Source organism: Dermacentor albipictus, chromosome 5 (assembly GCF_038994185.2).
Source record: "Dermacentor albipictus isolate Rhodes 1998 colony chromosome 5, USDA_Dalb.pri_finalv2, whole genome shotgun sequence".
NCBI lineage: Eukaryota > Metazoa > Arthropoda > Arachnida > Ixodida > Ixodidae > Dermacentor > Dermacentor albipictus.
The window spans coordinates 153,362,647-153,378,338 of NC_091825.1; the positions used below are offsets into that span (position 1 = coordinate 153,362,647).

At 47.3% G+C, this 15,692-nt stretch overlaps 1 protein-coding gene across 3 annotated transcripts; it reads left to right on the top strand.

Annotated features, from left to right (window-relative positions):
- Positions 1 to 5,500: 5,500 nt before the first annotated feature.
- On the top strand, positions 5,501 to 9,091 carry LOC135902347 (hairy/enhancer-of-split related with YRPW motif-like protein). 3 transcript variants are annotated; one of them, XM_065432347.2, is made up of 6 exons: positions 5,501 to 5,685; positions 5,751 to 5,982; positions 6,395 to 6,496; positions 6,892 to 6,979; positions 7,046 to 7,225; positions 7,711 to 9,091. In XM_065432347.2, exons 1-6 carry the CDS (start codon positions 5,639 to 5,641, stop codon positions 8,424 to 8,426), a joined length of 1,365 nt encoding a protein of 454 aa, XP_065288419.1. In that variant the 5' UTR covers positions 5,501 to 5,638; the 3' UTR covers positions 8,427 to 9,091. The 3 variants fall into 3 exon arrangements, with proteins under 3 accessions (XP_065288419.1, XP_065288422.1, XP_065288420.1); XM_065432348.2 differs by having other exon boundaries at positions 5,504 to 5,685; positions 5,751 to 5,844; XM_065432350.2 differs by lacking the exon at positions 6,395 to 6,496 and having other exon boundaries at positions 5,503 to 5,685; positions 5,751 to 5,844.
- The last annotated feature ends 6,601 nt before the right edge of the window (positions 9,092 to 15,692 follow it).

The window sequence follows — 15,692 nt, forward strand, 5'->3', positions numbered from 1 at the left end:
GGGGTGTATATCTGCCACACTCTTAAATCGATTGCACCCTTTGGGGTGTAAATGTAAAAGGGAGGAGGGGGAGGGGGTGACGTGAGAAGGCAAGAAAACCCCACTACTATACGACGGCAGAGACTTCGAGACTGGCAAAGAAGCTTGAGAACAAGACACCGCAAATAGCGATGGAACGAAGAATGCTAGACATAGCGTTAAGAGACAGAAAGAGAGCGGTTTGGATCAGAGAGCAAACGGTATAGCCGATATTCTAATTGACATTAAGAGCAAAAAATTGAGCTGGGCAGGTCATGTAATGCGCAGGTTAGATAACTGTTGGACCACTAGAGTTACAGAATGGGTACCAAGAGAAGGAAAACGCAATCGAGGACGACAGAAGACTAGGTGGAGCGATGAAATTAGGAAATTCGCGGGCGCTTGTTGAGATCGGTTGGCGCAAGACAGGGCTAATTGGAGAACGCAGGCAGAGGTCTTCCTTCGTCCTGCAGTGGACATAAAAAATGCTGCTGGTGATGATGATACGACAGCGGTTGTGGGGAAACAGGATAAGCTTAAGTACGGTACGATAAGCTTAGGTATGGTACAGTACGTTGCTGTTATTTCTGAAAAATAAATGCCATGCAAAAATGTCAAGCGGGCAACTTACGCAGGGCGTGCAGAAGCAGAGCCGCATAACCTAAAGCCACGCCTAAAGCGCACCGCAGGGTCCAGGAGACACCACGGAAGTGGTCGACCGTCAAATCAATACTTCTGTGCCCGCCGCGTTAGCTTTGTGGCTATGGCATTGCTAGAGTTCGTGGATCTGATCCCAATCGCGGCAGCCACATTTCGACGGGGATGAAATAGAAAACGCACGTGCACCTAGATTTGGGACACGTTAAAGAACGTCGTGGTGTCAAAATTAACCTGGAGTCCGCCACTACGGCTTGCCTCATAATCCGAGTGTGGTTTTGCACGTACAGCCCAATAATCCAATTCAAGTGTAATACTTCTGCCACAATGCGATGTGCCATGTGAGGCAATGACAATGCCCAATCCTCTCAGAGGTTATGAAATATGGCGCACAACAACGCCTCAAGCAGACACCTCTTCCTGTGTGTTCTGTGTACTACGCTGACAAACAGCAGTGGTGCACGCAAGGCAACGTTTAACATCAACTCACCACTTTCGTGTTAGTCTAAACGATGAAAAAATTAAGCTTTACCAATCAACATCACCGCTAATTATCGTCATTCAAAGCATCCAGCACGGAAAGCTTCGCTTACATCGATTCCCACAGTGCGTGGGATCTTCATAATTTTTTTTTAATCGGTTGCATTTCCTGAACTAAATATGCTCCTCCATTCATTCACGGCTCGGAGGTTCTACAAAAGAATTCATGATGATGTGGCGCCGGCTAGATTCCATTTCGTTGGCGGGCTGGCGCGAGGTCACGATTTTGATTCCCGGCCTACGTGGCCGCATTTCGATCGCAGCGGAATGTAAAAACTTCATTATATTCCTTTCTTATGTCGGAACGGGACGGCTAGACTAAATATAAAGCGGATGCAGCGTGCAGTCCTCCGATTTGTATGCACGTGCACCGCTGGTGGTTCCGGTGTGACCAAGAATTCTTGCTCCAAGTCCAACTCCTGTATTGAAAATGCAAATGTCTATAAATGACAGTTGTCTTCCGTAAGCCGTCCGTGAATTGTCGCTGTCCGCGAACGACGTGTGGTCGTCGTTGTGGTCACAGGTGTGGTGAAACAACTTGCACGAGATCTTTGAGTGGCGCCCTCTCCCGTGTGACGTCACCGGGGAAGGGGGGAACTCCGCTGCCGCGCCGCGCTCGCTACGTGAACGCAACATGAAGCTGTCGGCCGACCTGCTCTGCTCGAGTTTTTGAAATGCGAGTCTGCAGGCTTTTTCGACCAGTATGAGCAGAATGTTCCAGAACACTGTTTCCTGCGAAATCGAGCGTAGTAGTAGCCGTCACCACGCTCAGTGTGGATTGCACCTGGCGTCGTCTGCTAGTCATCATACGCGCGTGTACGGCGTTGGCTTCTCGTGTTCCGTTTTCATGGCCCACTCATGATGATTTGTCGTGCCTTTTTTTGACAATGAACTGCGGCATTTGGCATTCATCTACTGTGTTCTCAGAAAACTAGGTGGTCACTGCGGTGCGTTAATGTGTTCACTGCATTAGCGGCATTACAGCAAAGTGAGGTCTGGAAAATCTAACGGAATAGCGGACAAAATTAGTGAGAAAAACAAAATTACGTAGTCTTGTGCTGCATTACTGACCTTCGCATAATTTTTAATTAAAATTGATTACTTCCACCGTGACACAGCTTGGCCCTGCATGTTAGTCGGCTCAGCGCAATCCTTTGTGTCCTTGCTCCTATCGTGGGTAGCGTGCACATTCCCCGGGCTCGATTCGCCCAGCGATGAGAATTACTGCTATCGTTTAACCAAATCAGGCGACAACCTTTTCTTAGATCACCGGCTCCAATATATTTTGTTCTGTAAGCGGGTTTAGGTTTGCTGGTGCTTGAGCGAATAAGTAGCCGGAGCGCTAAACACACAGAAAAAAGAGGGGGGGGGGGGGGGGCAGACGTATAAAAGTAGGATGTTCACAGGCTTTTCTGCGTTTCCGGTAGTTGGAAAGCGCGTTGAACAGAAATAGTATTATACTAACCTAAAAAAATTCTTTCTGCATCAGAAAATGGTAATGAGATTTATTTGCAAGAAAATAGTGCAAAACATGCTTGACGATTGGGAACGATAGCGTGTGGTGCCCCGCTAATGTTCAAAGTAAACCGCTTGTTAGTAAAATAATGTTTTTTTTTTATATGCAACACCGATTGGCTGGAATTATGAGCCGACTGTGAAATTTGCATTCAACTACAATGCCGCTTAGGCGACGCGAAATTTTGCGAATAAGCCTTGCGATCGTATTTCATTTCCAAAGCTGTGTGGACTCATTTACTCGCTCGGCGCGATGTTTTATGATTGAGTCACGAGATCGTGACTCAGTGTCACACACACACACACACACACACACACACACACACACACACACACACACACACACACACACACACACACACACACACACACACACACGCACGCACGCACGCACGCGCACGCACACACACACATACACACACACAGAGAGAGAGAGAGAGAGTCAGTAATTGGAGAGCGCCGTCATCGGTCGCGTCCGAGGCTGATAGTGGCGGTGTTCTGTCGAGAGTGGACCACGGCGCGGACTTGTTTTGTCTGGGCTTTAAGAAGGAGCTCGGGTGCTCCTATCTAAATACATGTAAACGGAGAATTCGTTTTTCTCGGCAACCACTGCACCAAATTTAACAAGGTTTATTGCATTTAAAACAAAAACGGTCGCGTGAGTGACTGTTGGTCTCGGAGTATTGATTTAGGTCGTCAATTTTTTATTAAAAATTGGCGAAATCGAAAATTTTTGAAAAACGAAACTATCAAGTTTACAACTCTGTAACTCAACAACGTAAAATGATAATACAATTATGTGAATTGCATCTAATAGTACATCTAAAGCGGACAAAACTGGTATGTTACACATGAATATAAAAAAAAATAGTAATATGGAAATACAGCTTTTGCAAAATCCTTGTAACCAACGTAACAAATTCACGTAAGATGTAAAATGACATATCGACTTTGTCCGCTTTGAAAGATCTAATGGATTCCGTTTACAAAACCGCGGTAACTGTTCTTGGAGCAGAGCTATGAATTTGTAAACTTCGTGCTTCTATCTTTTTTCAAACGATCGAACATTTGAAAATCTTTTTAAAAAATTCAAGCCCTAAATCGAAATTTCGCTTCCAACAGTCACTAGAATTTAACTTTATCTCAAATGCAACAAATTTCATTAAAATCGGTCCAGGGGTTATCTCACAAAAACGTTTTTGCGTTTTACATGTATTTGAATAGGCCGCGTCGGAGTTGGGCCCGAGCTAAAGCTTCCTCTTAAAGGGGGGTCGGGGGCGTTGTTTACCTTAATTTTATACCAACAAATGCTGGTTTTGTTGCATTTCGCTGTGAATGATGCGGGATATTCCGCAAAACTGCGGCACTGCCGCCTGTCCAATTACCCGCAACTATGGGTCTCAAATTGTTATGAAAGCTTTGCCGCCGAAACAAGATACTATATTGAGGAATATAACCAGCAACTTTCGTCAAGCATGCGGGCTGAGTTCATCCCCGTAGTTATCTCAAATTTCATGCTCGGACCTACAGTTGGGTTTGGATACACGCTTAACGCGTCGTTTTCTCCAGCTAACTTTATTGCTGTGTTTGCCGCGTGTAACAGAAAGCAGCACGGAAATTGTGTGCGCGTGTTTGTGTGAGATGGTTGCGCCGTTAACGATGATATAGCTGGTATAACGGTAAATGCTCTAGGGCACTAGCAACACCAGAATAAGAAGGGGGAGGGGGTAGAGGAAAGAAACACGATGCAAAGGTTTCAAACCGTGGCGCCGATTCGATTCAGTATTTTTCTCGGTAGTTGTAAGGTTGGGACCTGTATATCAAGATAATGACCTGAATCCCGACCTGTATATGTAGCGCACTATAGTCGCGACCGTCATAACCCGGCCGCTCATGTTTCAACTCTTTTGTTTTTTTGTTTTTCCGACACCTGTTGTGAAAGCAGTTCAGTGCACCTCTGAATGTAGCCCTTATTTTTACATCTTTATAATGAAAAGGTGCGACATACTCATTTACGCGGAGCACTAATGTACGCGTCTTCGCCGAACTCTCGTCTGCAAGCTAGAGTGCATTTCTCGCTGTGTGAGCAAAAGCGCGTTGCACTTGAGAGCGTTGTTTCCGGTCTGTCCGCGCGTTACTTTTATAGCAGCTGGCCGTATCTCTCCAGATGCGCAATAACTGCTTATCAGCCGCAAGCAAGTACGAAAGAGAGGGAGGAAGAAAAAGGCCGAGCACGTGCACGTGTTTAGGGGATTGCCCTCTCGACAATGGGTACGTAGAAACGTCTAGCTGCGCCGGAATTCATTTCGACGCGCCGATATCGCCGAGTGGCTCTCCTTCGGGCAAAGATAAATCGCGAATAAAGAAGAGCGCGCCCCGTCTAATCAGGCGCGCGCTTCGCTCTCCTGTCCAAATAGGGCTGCGGCGACGAGCTCATGAATGGCTGGGAACGCGCTCGGCGAACGCAATCCATTATTCGGGCTACAGCTGTTAAATACGTGCCTCGCGTGGCGGCCTCGACAGTTTAGTCCAATAGCGGCAGACAACATATGTGCGGTGTTTTGCCGCAACATATGCCGCCGTGGGGGAGGTGAGGAGTCCATTGCGGGACCCCGCCGGTGGCTCCACCTGTCGACGCAGCGCAAGTGAAGGGCGGACGGGCGGGCGCGCACGCACGCAGGCAGGTGCACGCGACCGCACTTTTGCTGGCGCGGAGGGGGAGAGCGTCGCCGGCTGCGGCGCTGTTTCCGCTCGCCGGCGCACGCAGCGGGTCGCGTGAGGCGTTGACGTCAGCGCTGGCACGTGAGCGGCGGCGTGACGCGCCGCGTGACCGGCGCCGCAGCAGACCTCGACGGCGGCAGAGCGCAGGTTGGCTATCGTGGCACACGGCAGCGGCGCGAGTAGCGCAATGGACGCCGGCTGGGAGCAAGCGCTACGGCTCAAAATGGAACAGCGGTGAGGCCCCGTGTGCGCGCGCGCGTTTGCCGGCCGCGCTCTGAGCTGCGTCGGTGCTCGCGCAGGAGCCTCAACTTCTGCGCCCTGGAGCGGCGGCGGCCCCAGGCGGGCGACATGCTCGAGGACGCCGAGGAGCTGGGCCGCAAGAAGGCCGCCCGGGTGAGTGTGCCCAGCAGGAGGGCCTGGACGAGCCTCTGCGGGAGACGTGGTGCCCAGGATTGCAGTCCAAGCTGCGGACGCCCCCGCCCAGGAGCCCGCCGCTTGGACTGGGATCGAGGGCACCACCGCTTCGGCAGAGTGAGTGCTGCGACTACACACCGCAGCCGCGCCCTGCTGCTGGGCATTCTCTTTTATCACTTCCTCCACTTGTTTACCGCCGCCCGGTCGCGCCAAGGACGCGCCGAAGGCCGTCGCACGTGACTCGGCCGCCGTCACGTGGCGGCTGCTCGCGCGAGAGAGCCATCGGCGCTGGCCCGACCGGCTCTCCTTGGCGCTTCTTCCGGGACGGTCAGACGAATCGATCCTGCGCCGACCGCGCCAAGGTCGCGCGCTGCCGCTCACGTGGCCGAAACCCGACACCCGCGGCTCAGAATGGGCGCGCCCCGAAAATAGGGGGCCGCCCTCTATTCCGGGTCGCACGTGCATGCCGGCACCGCCCGGGGCGCCGGCGGCCCCACTTATGCTAACGTTCTGGCTGCACGGCGCGCAGGACCCCATGTCTCACCGGATCATCGAAAAGCGGCGCCGAGACCGCATGAACAACTGCCTGGCCGACCTGAGCCGCCTCATTCCAGCCGTCTACCTCAAGAAGGTAGCTGCCCCACTCGCGCGCACCCACGGGCTACCACCGGCCCACATGGAGCGCCCCCTCGCGCATTGGCCGCCCGCTCAGATGCTTGTCTCGCTTGTGTGTCGTCTCGCTCGGTGAAGTCCGGCAGCTGTGTGCTCTCTGTCACAGTGCACGTGCGCCGCAGCACAGATGCGGCGAGAGAGCGGCCTTTCTTGCAGCAGGTGAACGCACTGCTCCCGTAGGCCGGCATCAAACGTAAATGTCTTGTGTCGTCACGTCACACGTTTCTTGTCCAAAAAAAAAAAAAAGCATCTGCCCAGCTGCCCGCCAAAGCACCGAGAGAGCGCCGCATGTGGGCCGTCCCTAGCAGCGTGCCATCCTCGGGCCTTCACCCTCCCTGGTGTCCCCATTTGCAGGGCAGAGGCCGCATTGAGAAGACAGAGATCATCGAGATGGCCATCAAACACCTGCGGCACCTGCAGGCACACTCCTGCAAGGACCCCAGTAAGTAAATGTGCAGACACTGTCGTTACCCTTCCCTTCTGCAGTGCTGGCTTTCCCCCACCACAGCCACCTGTGAAGTAGTCCAGAGGGTGGACAGCGACCACCGGCTCCAGTACCGGCTGGGCTTCCAGGAGTGCCTCTCGGAAACGGCGCGCTTTCTTGTGGACCTGGATGGTGCGGGAGACGACATGTGCCTACGGCTGGTTGCCCACCTGCAGAAGCACTTTGACAAGATCTCTGGAGCTGGTGAGCATCTCAACAGAAAGGCAGTGCTATGGGCATGCAGTGGCAAAGAAGATTTGGGGTATGCAAATTTCTCATAGTGGAGAAGGGCAGTGACCAGTTTTGCATCGTTGCAGTGCTCACCAGATTCTGCTGAAGTCAATGCCTTGATGCAACTAAAGGTCATTGGTTGTGCAGGCTTGTAGCTTTGCTATTTGGAAATGACAGAAGGTTGGTGCATGCAAAAACAAATAAACTCTGTGTTAGCAAGAGAACGCTATTGACAGATATTGTAATTATTTTTCTCTATGCAGCCAATGGTGTCCAAAGTGTCCTAATGTTTAATGGCCCCTCTTAACTGCACTGTTGACATTATGTACCAATGCATAGTGAACGTCAGCTGGACTGGTTGATTGAATTGTCATAAATACAGTGCTGAAATTGGAAAACAACATGAAATAGGCCAAATTGAAAGGGGTTGTTTTATTGACTTGCTCATTAATCTGCAGGGCCATGCTTCCCATCAGGCCTGATGCTTTCTGATGAAGACACGCCGACAGAGCCTGAGCCCCTTCTCGAGCGGCTAAGGAACAACCCGGATCGCCAACCAAAGCAAGAACCGACAGCTCCGCACCCAGACAACTCGTGTTCATCCTCGTCATCCTGCTCTTCCGTCAGTCAGTTGAGAGAAATGTTGCAGAATCCAGGTCTTAGTGTACAAGAGGTCATGCGGCGCTCTGATTATCTTCTCCCAAAGCCGATGCCTGTGACTCCAGCCCCAACTGAAGAGACCTACAAGTTCAAAAATGACATCAAAGACCGCTTCCACAAGGATGCTCAGTGGAGTACTATTGAACGGAATTCCACCCCCACCGAAGAGCAGCGGCGTCACTCCCACACCCAGGGACCGCTGGCACCTGCCCCAAGTCCCACCAGATTAACTGTATCAGCACCTCCTCCCGAGGTTCCCCCTGAGCCAGCCGGTAGCCCTGCGCCACCTGGTGTTGCTGCATTTGCATTGCACCCACGCGGCGCATACTACATTCCCGTGACCCTAGACCCCGCCGTCGTTGGACCTGCCTTTTCGTGCATGGGCGATGACCCCAGCCCTCTGCACCCAGTCAGCATCTCTGTGCACTTTGGCCGGCAGCGTGTGCTAGGCCCACCCCCGTGGTCACAGTGCCCGTGGCGGCTCCGCACGGGCGAGCCCAATGGCTATGCCTGATGGACACCTCACACCTAGGTGATGCGTTGCGTACAGAGTGCTTAGGCTCAGTTTTTACTTTTGAGAAGGAGCACGACTGCCCAGAAAGATGCCCAACAAAAGGGAGGGTGCTTTTTTTTGGCAGGCTAAACACGTGTTGACATTGAACCATTATGCTCCACCATTGTTTCAAACTAGCCACAGGCTTCACATCTCTGCTGCATTTGCATACAAACACACAGTCAACAGTGTTGGTTGTACAGCTTCATAAACGATTTTTTTTTCAGTTCGGGGCACAAGTTCATCACTGCGGTAGTCGCAACCACTGTCCAAGAGATCTCGACAGGGCAGGAAACATCCAGTCACTTCCTGCTTAAGCCATCAACTTCTCATGTTTGTCCTTTGAGGCCTTTTACCCTCGAAGGTAGTCGCAAGGCATGCACCTCTTCTCGGCATTCCTTGTTGCCTTGATCAACACTGTGAGGCAAGCAGTCCCTGCACTCTGTACAAAATGCAGAAGCTAGTCCAGTTCATTAGCCCTGTGCCTTCCTGTTCCCACATTTTAATTTTTTTGTCCCTGGACAGGCAACCAATTTAACTTATTGCTCCCTATTTATGCTGTTGTTGAGTTTGCCGAGTTTATTGTTTGCGAGTGCATGTCCACCAATAAAGGCAGCCCTGTTGGACCTCGTCTTTTTCTATTTTACTCTTTTGCCCCACTCTGCGTGGCCTTGATGGGTAATAACCATTTAGTATATAACCTCAAGCTATGTTACCAGCTATTGGTAACTTGATAAAAAGTGGGTGGTTTTCCGTATATGCTTGGTACATGGTAAATTCGCTCCAATAGTCAAACTTGTAGTTGCCTAGAGAGAAGTCCGATAAGAAAAGCTGAGAGTTCTGCCTTATGCACATTCCTCCATCTAGCTACTCTGCACTGGCGGGGGAGGGAAAGGAAGAGTAAACATGGGTGACAATGTAGGAGAAAAAAGGCAATGCACATAATGGATGAGCCTACTAATAGCCTAGATTAGACCTGCACTTTTTAAACAATTGAAAGGCTGGCCTGAAAACTAACTTCTCTTTGAGCATGCATTGTAGGTGCCTAAAAAGCACAATTTCCTTTTGAGGTTTCTGTACTGTACGGCTTTAGCTATAAAATGTTAACATAAGGCTACTCTATTTAGAAATCGATCACAATTAGTTTCCTGATATTCGGGCATGAGAAAGCTTTGAAACCTGCAGATACAATAAAATGATTTCATACATGTTCTACTCCCACACTGTAGTCTAGGTGCCAGGTATATATACCCAGCGGGTGGGGGGGAAATTAAGCAGCATGTGCCCAGGCCACTACTACTCACCCATATTCCTGAAGTGTCGCCAAATCGATCTTGAGACTTCACAGCTATTCGGTGATCAACAATGGGCTGCTGTTACAGTATTATTATGGAAGAGGCGTGGAAGCGATCGCTGATCGGGTCAAGGGAAAGGCCACTGAACTGAGGGCATGAAACAGATAGATATTCTCCCAGCTAAAAAATAGCAGAATGTTTTCGCTTTTCTCATTATTTCAATGTTTCTTTCGAAATCTCAAGGTGCTGCCGCTGGAAAGGCCTCACTAATATCTTTTCAACGATTTACGTTTCACAGCCTTCCCAAATAACTTTGAGTCGGTTTGGCACCTATCTTGGTAGAGCAGTAAACGAGGGATACAAAAGAACTGTGATTGTTCCGAAAATATATCTTTCTCGATAATTCTTCCAGAGCTAACTAGAAAAACTCCTAGAAATCTTCATCTTACACTTTCGTTTGTTTACTTGTCCTTGGCTGTGTCCTTCCTGTGTTTGTTCCCTGTGCGAGTAAATTTGATGTGGTTCCTGGTTTGCCAAGTAAAGGATATGTGTATATCACAGGCGCACTTGTGATATACACTATTTCATTTCTCTTGCGGGTTTACGCGCCTTTGTACCGAACGGTGGGAATTATAAACATTTGTATTAGTGAAAGCACCCGCCCCCCTCATTCGCTTAGAAAAGTAATCTTGGGGGTTGCCCCCCCCCCCTCCCCTGAAAAAAAATCCTGGGTATGTGTTTGCCAGGTGCCCTACCTGCAATTTTGCATTCAGATGGCAGCATTGAATATACTTTGATGCAATCTGAATGTAAAGAATATGCTTCACTGGATAAACATTCAGCAATTAAGAAAATCTTCAGAGGTAATATACGCCACAGATGGTATAGAAACATTAAAACTAACGCAGGAATATTGGGAATAATGAAGTGTCCATAAGAAATTGGCCTGTTCAGCAACAACGTCCAACATTTCAACACGCGCCTACATTCAAAGGTGTGTACAAATTGCTTAAATATGAACTTAAATGGCAAGTTCAGCATTTATGCATCAGTTTTACAGACTTCATGCAAGGCTCTGTCTGTACAAGCATGGAACTGACATGGACTGGTTCTTTAAGTGCAGGGTGATTCAAGTAAACCTGAAACTACCTGTTTTGTCATGCTGTCACAAATGAGCCAATTTCGTTTTCATTTATTTGAATTATCGTTGGCGGGTTTTTCACTAAGGCAGAAGATTTACATCCAATGCCTGCTGAGAAGCATCAACATTAAGAAAGGGTCAATCTATAATGGAAACATTAGCTGCGTGAAATTTCTTTTTCAGGCAAACATAGTAACACCCTCCGGCAGCCAAATATATGCTATCGCATTCAAATACCAGTTAGTGTATTTGTGTTGGCTTTAACAGTAATAGTGACTGTTATGAAAAACATGCCCAAATTTAATGTAGATAAAATTCGGAGCTTTGCAGGCATTCTTTGTACAAGTTTAATGTGTACAAAGCAGGGAAGGTGTTTGAGCTCTGCTGTTCTTGCTGTTGGTGTGCAAGTCTTAGCTCATTCCCTTCTTGCAAGAGCAGAAAGGCCAGGTTTTCTTTCTATCTCTCCTTGAGTACAAGCATGATCATTTTTGAGGTTGCAATTTGTGTGGTTAAGCCTGTTTGGACAGTTTTATTGGACTCTGTAGACTAGTGCTTGCAATAAATTACAATAAATTGCAGTACATTACACTAAATTTCTTAATGTATATTTGCAGTTCTAGAAATGTGGATTAGGCAACTGCATCTACCTCCAAAAAAGTTTTGCTTTTCTTCCTCCATGGAAAATTTATGCTGAAGTGTCCCACTTTCAAGTGTAGAATAGTGGAAGTAAAAATATAGCTAGGGAATAAACTTCCAATGTGGTTTTGATAACCCAAGTTACTACGAGTTTGGTTTCATTCAAGCACCAGCTGCCATTTGACATGCTACAACAGCCACCACTGCAACTTCGGAGACTAGTGCGAGACTGAGCTACTTCTTTACTATCATGGTTATATTGTGCTTAGTTTTACAGTGACAATATTAAGTGAAGGACAGGACGTGGACGTACGTAGCGCAAGTGTAACGAAGTGTGTTAACTTCATAACCCTTTCAGTGTCTGGTTTTTTGGGAGGTGACGCACCTCCGGCATCAGGGCTTTTTTTCTTTGATATTGCAAAACAAACACAATGGTTTATTTTTGGTTATGCAAAAAGGAAGAAATTACACGGATAATGACAAATGCTCTTTTGGTATGATCCTCTCATTGCCATCTGATTTCTGCGACATGGTGGGACAGAAACGTGAAAACGTAACGGTACGTCAGTGACACTGAAAGGGTTAGTCTTTAGACTGTGTAGCTGCATGATGTTGTAATCAGTGAACCTACATGGGCTCTTCCACATGGAATAGTCCAAGCTGTGTTGGCTGAAACTACCTGATAACATGCTCAGATCAGTAGATGCTAGGCAACTAGTTAGCTTTTTCATTCCCTGAGATCAGTGATGTTTAGTAGCCATGGCATTTTTGGTTTAAGTACATATTTCCTAAAAAGTTAGTTTGGTGCAAACTTCTTAGGATGCCAATCCCTTTTCCTTATCTCAACTAACCAAACACCACCAGTGATCATTTTGTTGTATAACAGGTTTACTTTCACGCTTCTTTATTGTGTGCTGCAATTTGCAGAACTACTTTGCTTCCTTTGCACATTCACAAATACCCTCTGGCAGTGAATCCATATTAAATACGGGTTCTTCCTGTTCAACGACGAGGGTTGATGAGTAAACCCCACTTTTTAATACATTATTATTCTTTAATACATTATTATTATCGGTATCATACTAAAAGTTCCCTGTGAAATAAAATTATTTCACTGTGTAGAAAAGCAGGGCTAGACAGCTTCAGACAGGGTGGTTATGTGAAAAGACACAACCTACTAATTTCTTTGTTCAACATTCCATCATCAGGCTTGCATATTCAAAACAGTACCACTACGAAAATATTAGCAGTGAGGAAATTGAATGTGAAATTATGGCGTTGTGTAATGTTCACCATGTTCTTTAGTGGTCCAACTAAAGTCTTTACTGCTTCAATGGCAAGATAAGGCAGTATTTATACTTCACAGATGAAAATCTTGCTCAACAACTAGCCTAAGAGTTCTGACAGTGTCTTGTCATGCATTTCATGTTAAGTGGTGCAGTCAGATGGTTTCAGCTCGTAGCACAAGACGTACTTTAAAGGAGGTGCTAAGGTTAAGCCATTGCTAGCAGTTATGAAGACAGCATATCTTGTAGGCACATTCTAACAACTTAATTACACTCTACAATAAATTCTGTTGTCATCCTCCATCAACTAAATTTTAAAAATTTCAGACACGCCTTTGCCTGCAGGTCTTTTGAAGGTTATGTCTACCTGCAACCAGCAGCACTCCTCAAATACTGAAGGGCTCCTTAGCGATGATACTGGGCCTTTTAGGATCGATTTTTAAGGCTAAAATATTTTAAACATAATATTGCATGCAGATGAAGACAGACTCTTGCGGAAGCACACTGACCATCATGATAGCAACATTCTTGACGAGTCACATATTCTCTCTTACTGATGTTACAGAGAGATGACTGTGTTGTCTTAAGTTTCATGTATGTATGTAAGCATTCCATTTATAACATGCTAAGATACTATGCAAAAGCTGCTTTACCTGCAAAAGAAAAAAGTGAGCATTTGCCTGTTTGAATGTAGCTGACCTTCACTTCTGCAAAATAATGTTGCAGAAACGTTCAGTTCCCTACTAAAATGCGTACAAATCTGCACATAGAATCGTGTGTTAATAAAAATATCAGTTCTTGCATACTGTGCAAAGCCTCACCACTAGTACAAAATAAAATCACTGCACCCACTTTTCAGTGCTGTAAGGTTCTCCATGCTATTCGAGCAGCGAAGGTCCCTTTGAAATAATCACTCATCTTTGGCTTTACATAACGCTGTGCAAGGTATGTTTTTGTTAATCCAACCATAACATTTAGAAATATGCCTGCAGTTGAGCTGTGTGTCGGCAACTGCAGCTCAAATCACTACACTTGGCTGTTTCTTCCCTCCTGCTTTCTTCAGTCTTTTCACTCTTTCCTGTTATTTACATTTTTGCTTCCATCTCTCTGCAATATCAAAATGCTTGAGGTACCCATGCCTGAAGCCCATTTCTACTCAAAGCAGCCATGCCATCTGACATCAGCTGGCAGTCGGCTGGCATTTCAAAAAATAGCAAAGAGGAGCCGACTGTTAGAAAAGACAGAAAGCTATCTTAACATCCCACTTGTTAACTACACGTGCCATGTATAACCACACAACTAGGCGAATCAAGATTGAGAGGTGGTTCAAGGGCATTTTTAAAATGTGTTCCATCCAGTTGCCAAGTGAAAGGTGGTTCTTTGCTTGCTCACACAGTTATAAATACAACAAATAATTTTTTTCGGTCATGTTATTCAGCTTGTGTTGCATGCAAAATCAAACTGCTTAAAGAGGCCCAAGAACATTAGTGAACGTTATGATGCTCCAGTTAATATAAACCCAACAGCAAATATTCCAGCGCTAGTAGGAGGTGAAGGATATAAGAAACTTTAATGGCATTTGAACGAAAATGAAAAAAATTCACTGACAATTACAATACTCCCTTATGCGAAATTCGAGCGGAGCTTGATACATATTATACGTATGTTCATTTCGCGATATATTGTCTGGCACAGACACTTTGTCTCATGCGCCACATTGCAAACGGAGCCAAGCGTGCTAAGACTGCCTTGCTAATTGGGAGATCGTGAGAGGCAGCACGTGGGCGATGTGCGGGTGCAATTCACAGCAGCCATCACAGACAGACCTATACTCATGCAGAGCTTTGTTTCCATATATGGCATCGGTGGACGCATTCGCCGCATGCCATCGGTGAACAGACCACAGCGCGCTACTCTGGTGCCATCTCATATAGCCGTCGCCGCAGAGCCCGTCTTGCATGGCACTACGCTTTTAGAGCGAAGCTTTCTTTGCCTATTCCTTCGGCTTTCCTACTGCTGCTACTGCTGTCGTGGTCGGGGGTGGTTCAGAGCATGTATATATATGACAGGCGCAAGTAAGAGTATGAGAGGAAAGGTGACAGGAGAAACTCGCTCTCACACCACTGCGTCGAATGTGCACAATGCCCTCTGGAGCTCTCTGGCCGTCGCCACATTAGCTCCTTGACACCTGCAATTATCCGCGACTCCCCTCAGAATCATTGTACAAACTGTAGCGCTTCCCTTTCCACTAATGTGCGAGGCCAGAGGGGACGCAGATAGAATTGTACAGAGGAGGAAAGGGAGGAGAAGGCAGTTCCCATACAAGAGGGGGGGAGGGGGGTGAGAAGGCAACGCAACCCCACTACTATACGCCAACGGTTGCGGGGAAACAAGGTAAGCTTAAGCTCAACGTATAGTACCGTACATTGCTGCTATTTCTGAAAATGAAACGCCATGCAAATATGTCAAGCGAGCAACTTATGCAGGGCATGCAGAAGCAGAGCTGCATTAATTAAATGTACCGCAGGGTCCAGGAGACACTACGGAAGCGGTCGACTGTCAAATCAACACTTCTGTTCCTGCCGCATTAGCTTTGTGGCTACGGCATTGCTAGAGATTGTGGGTTTGATCTCAATCGCAGCAGCCGCATTTTGACGGAGTCGAAATAGAAAATGCACGTGCACTTAGATTTTTGGGCATGTTAAAGAATGTCACGGTGTCAAAATCCGGAGTCTGCCACTAGGGCTTGCCTCGAGATCAGAGTGTGGTTTTGGCAAGTACAGCCCCATAATCCAATTCAAGTTTAATACTTCTGCCACAATGCGATGTGCCATGTGAGGCAATGACAATGCTTAACCCTCTCAGGGGT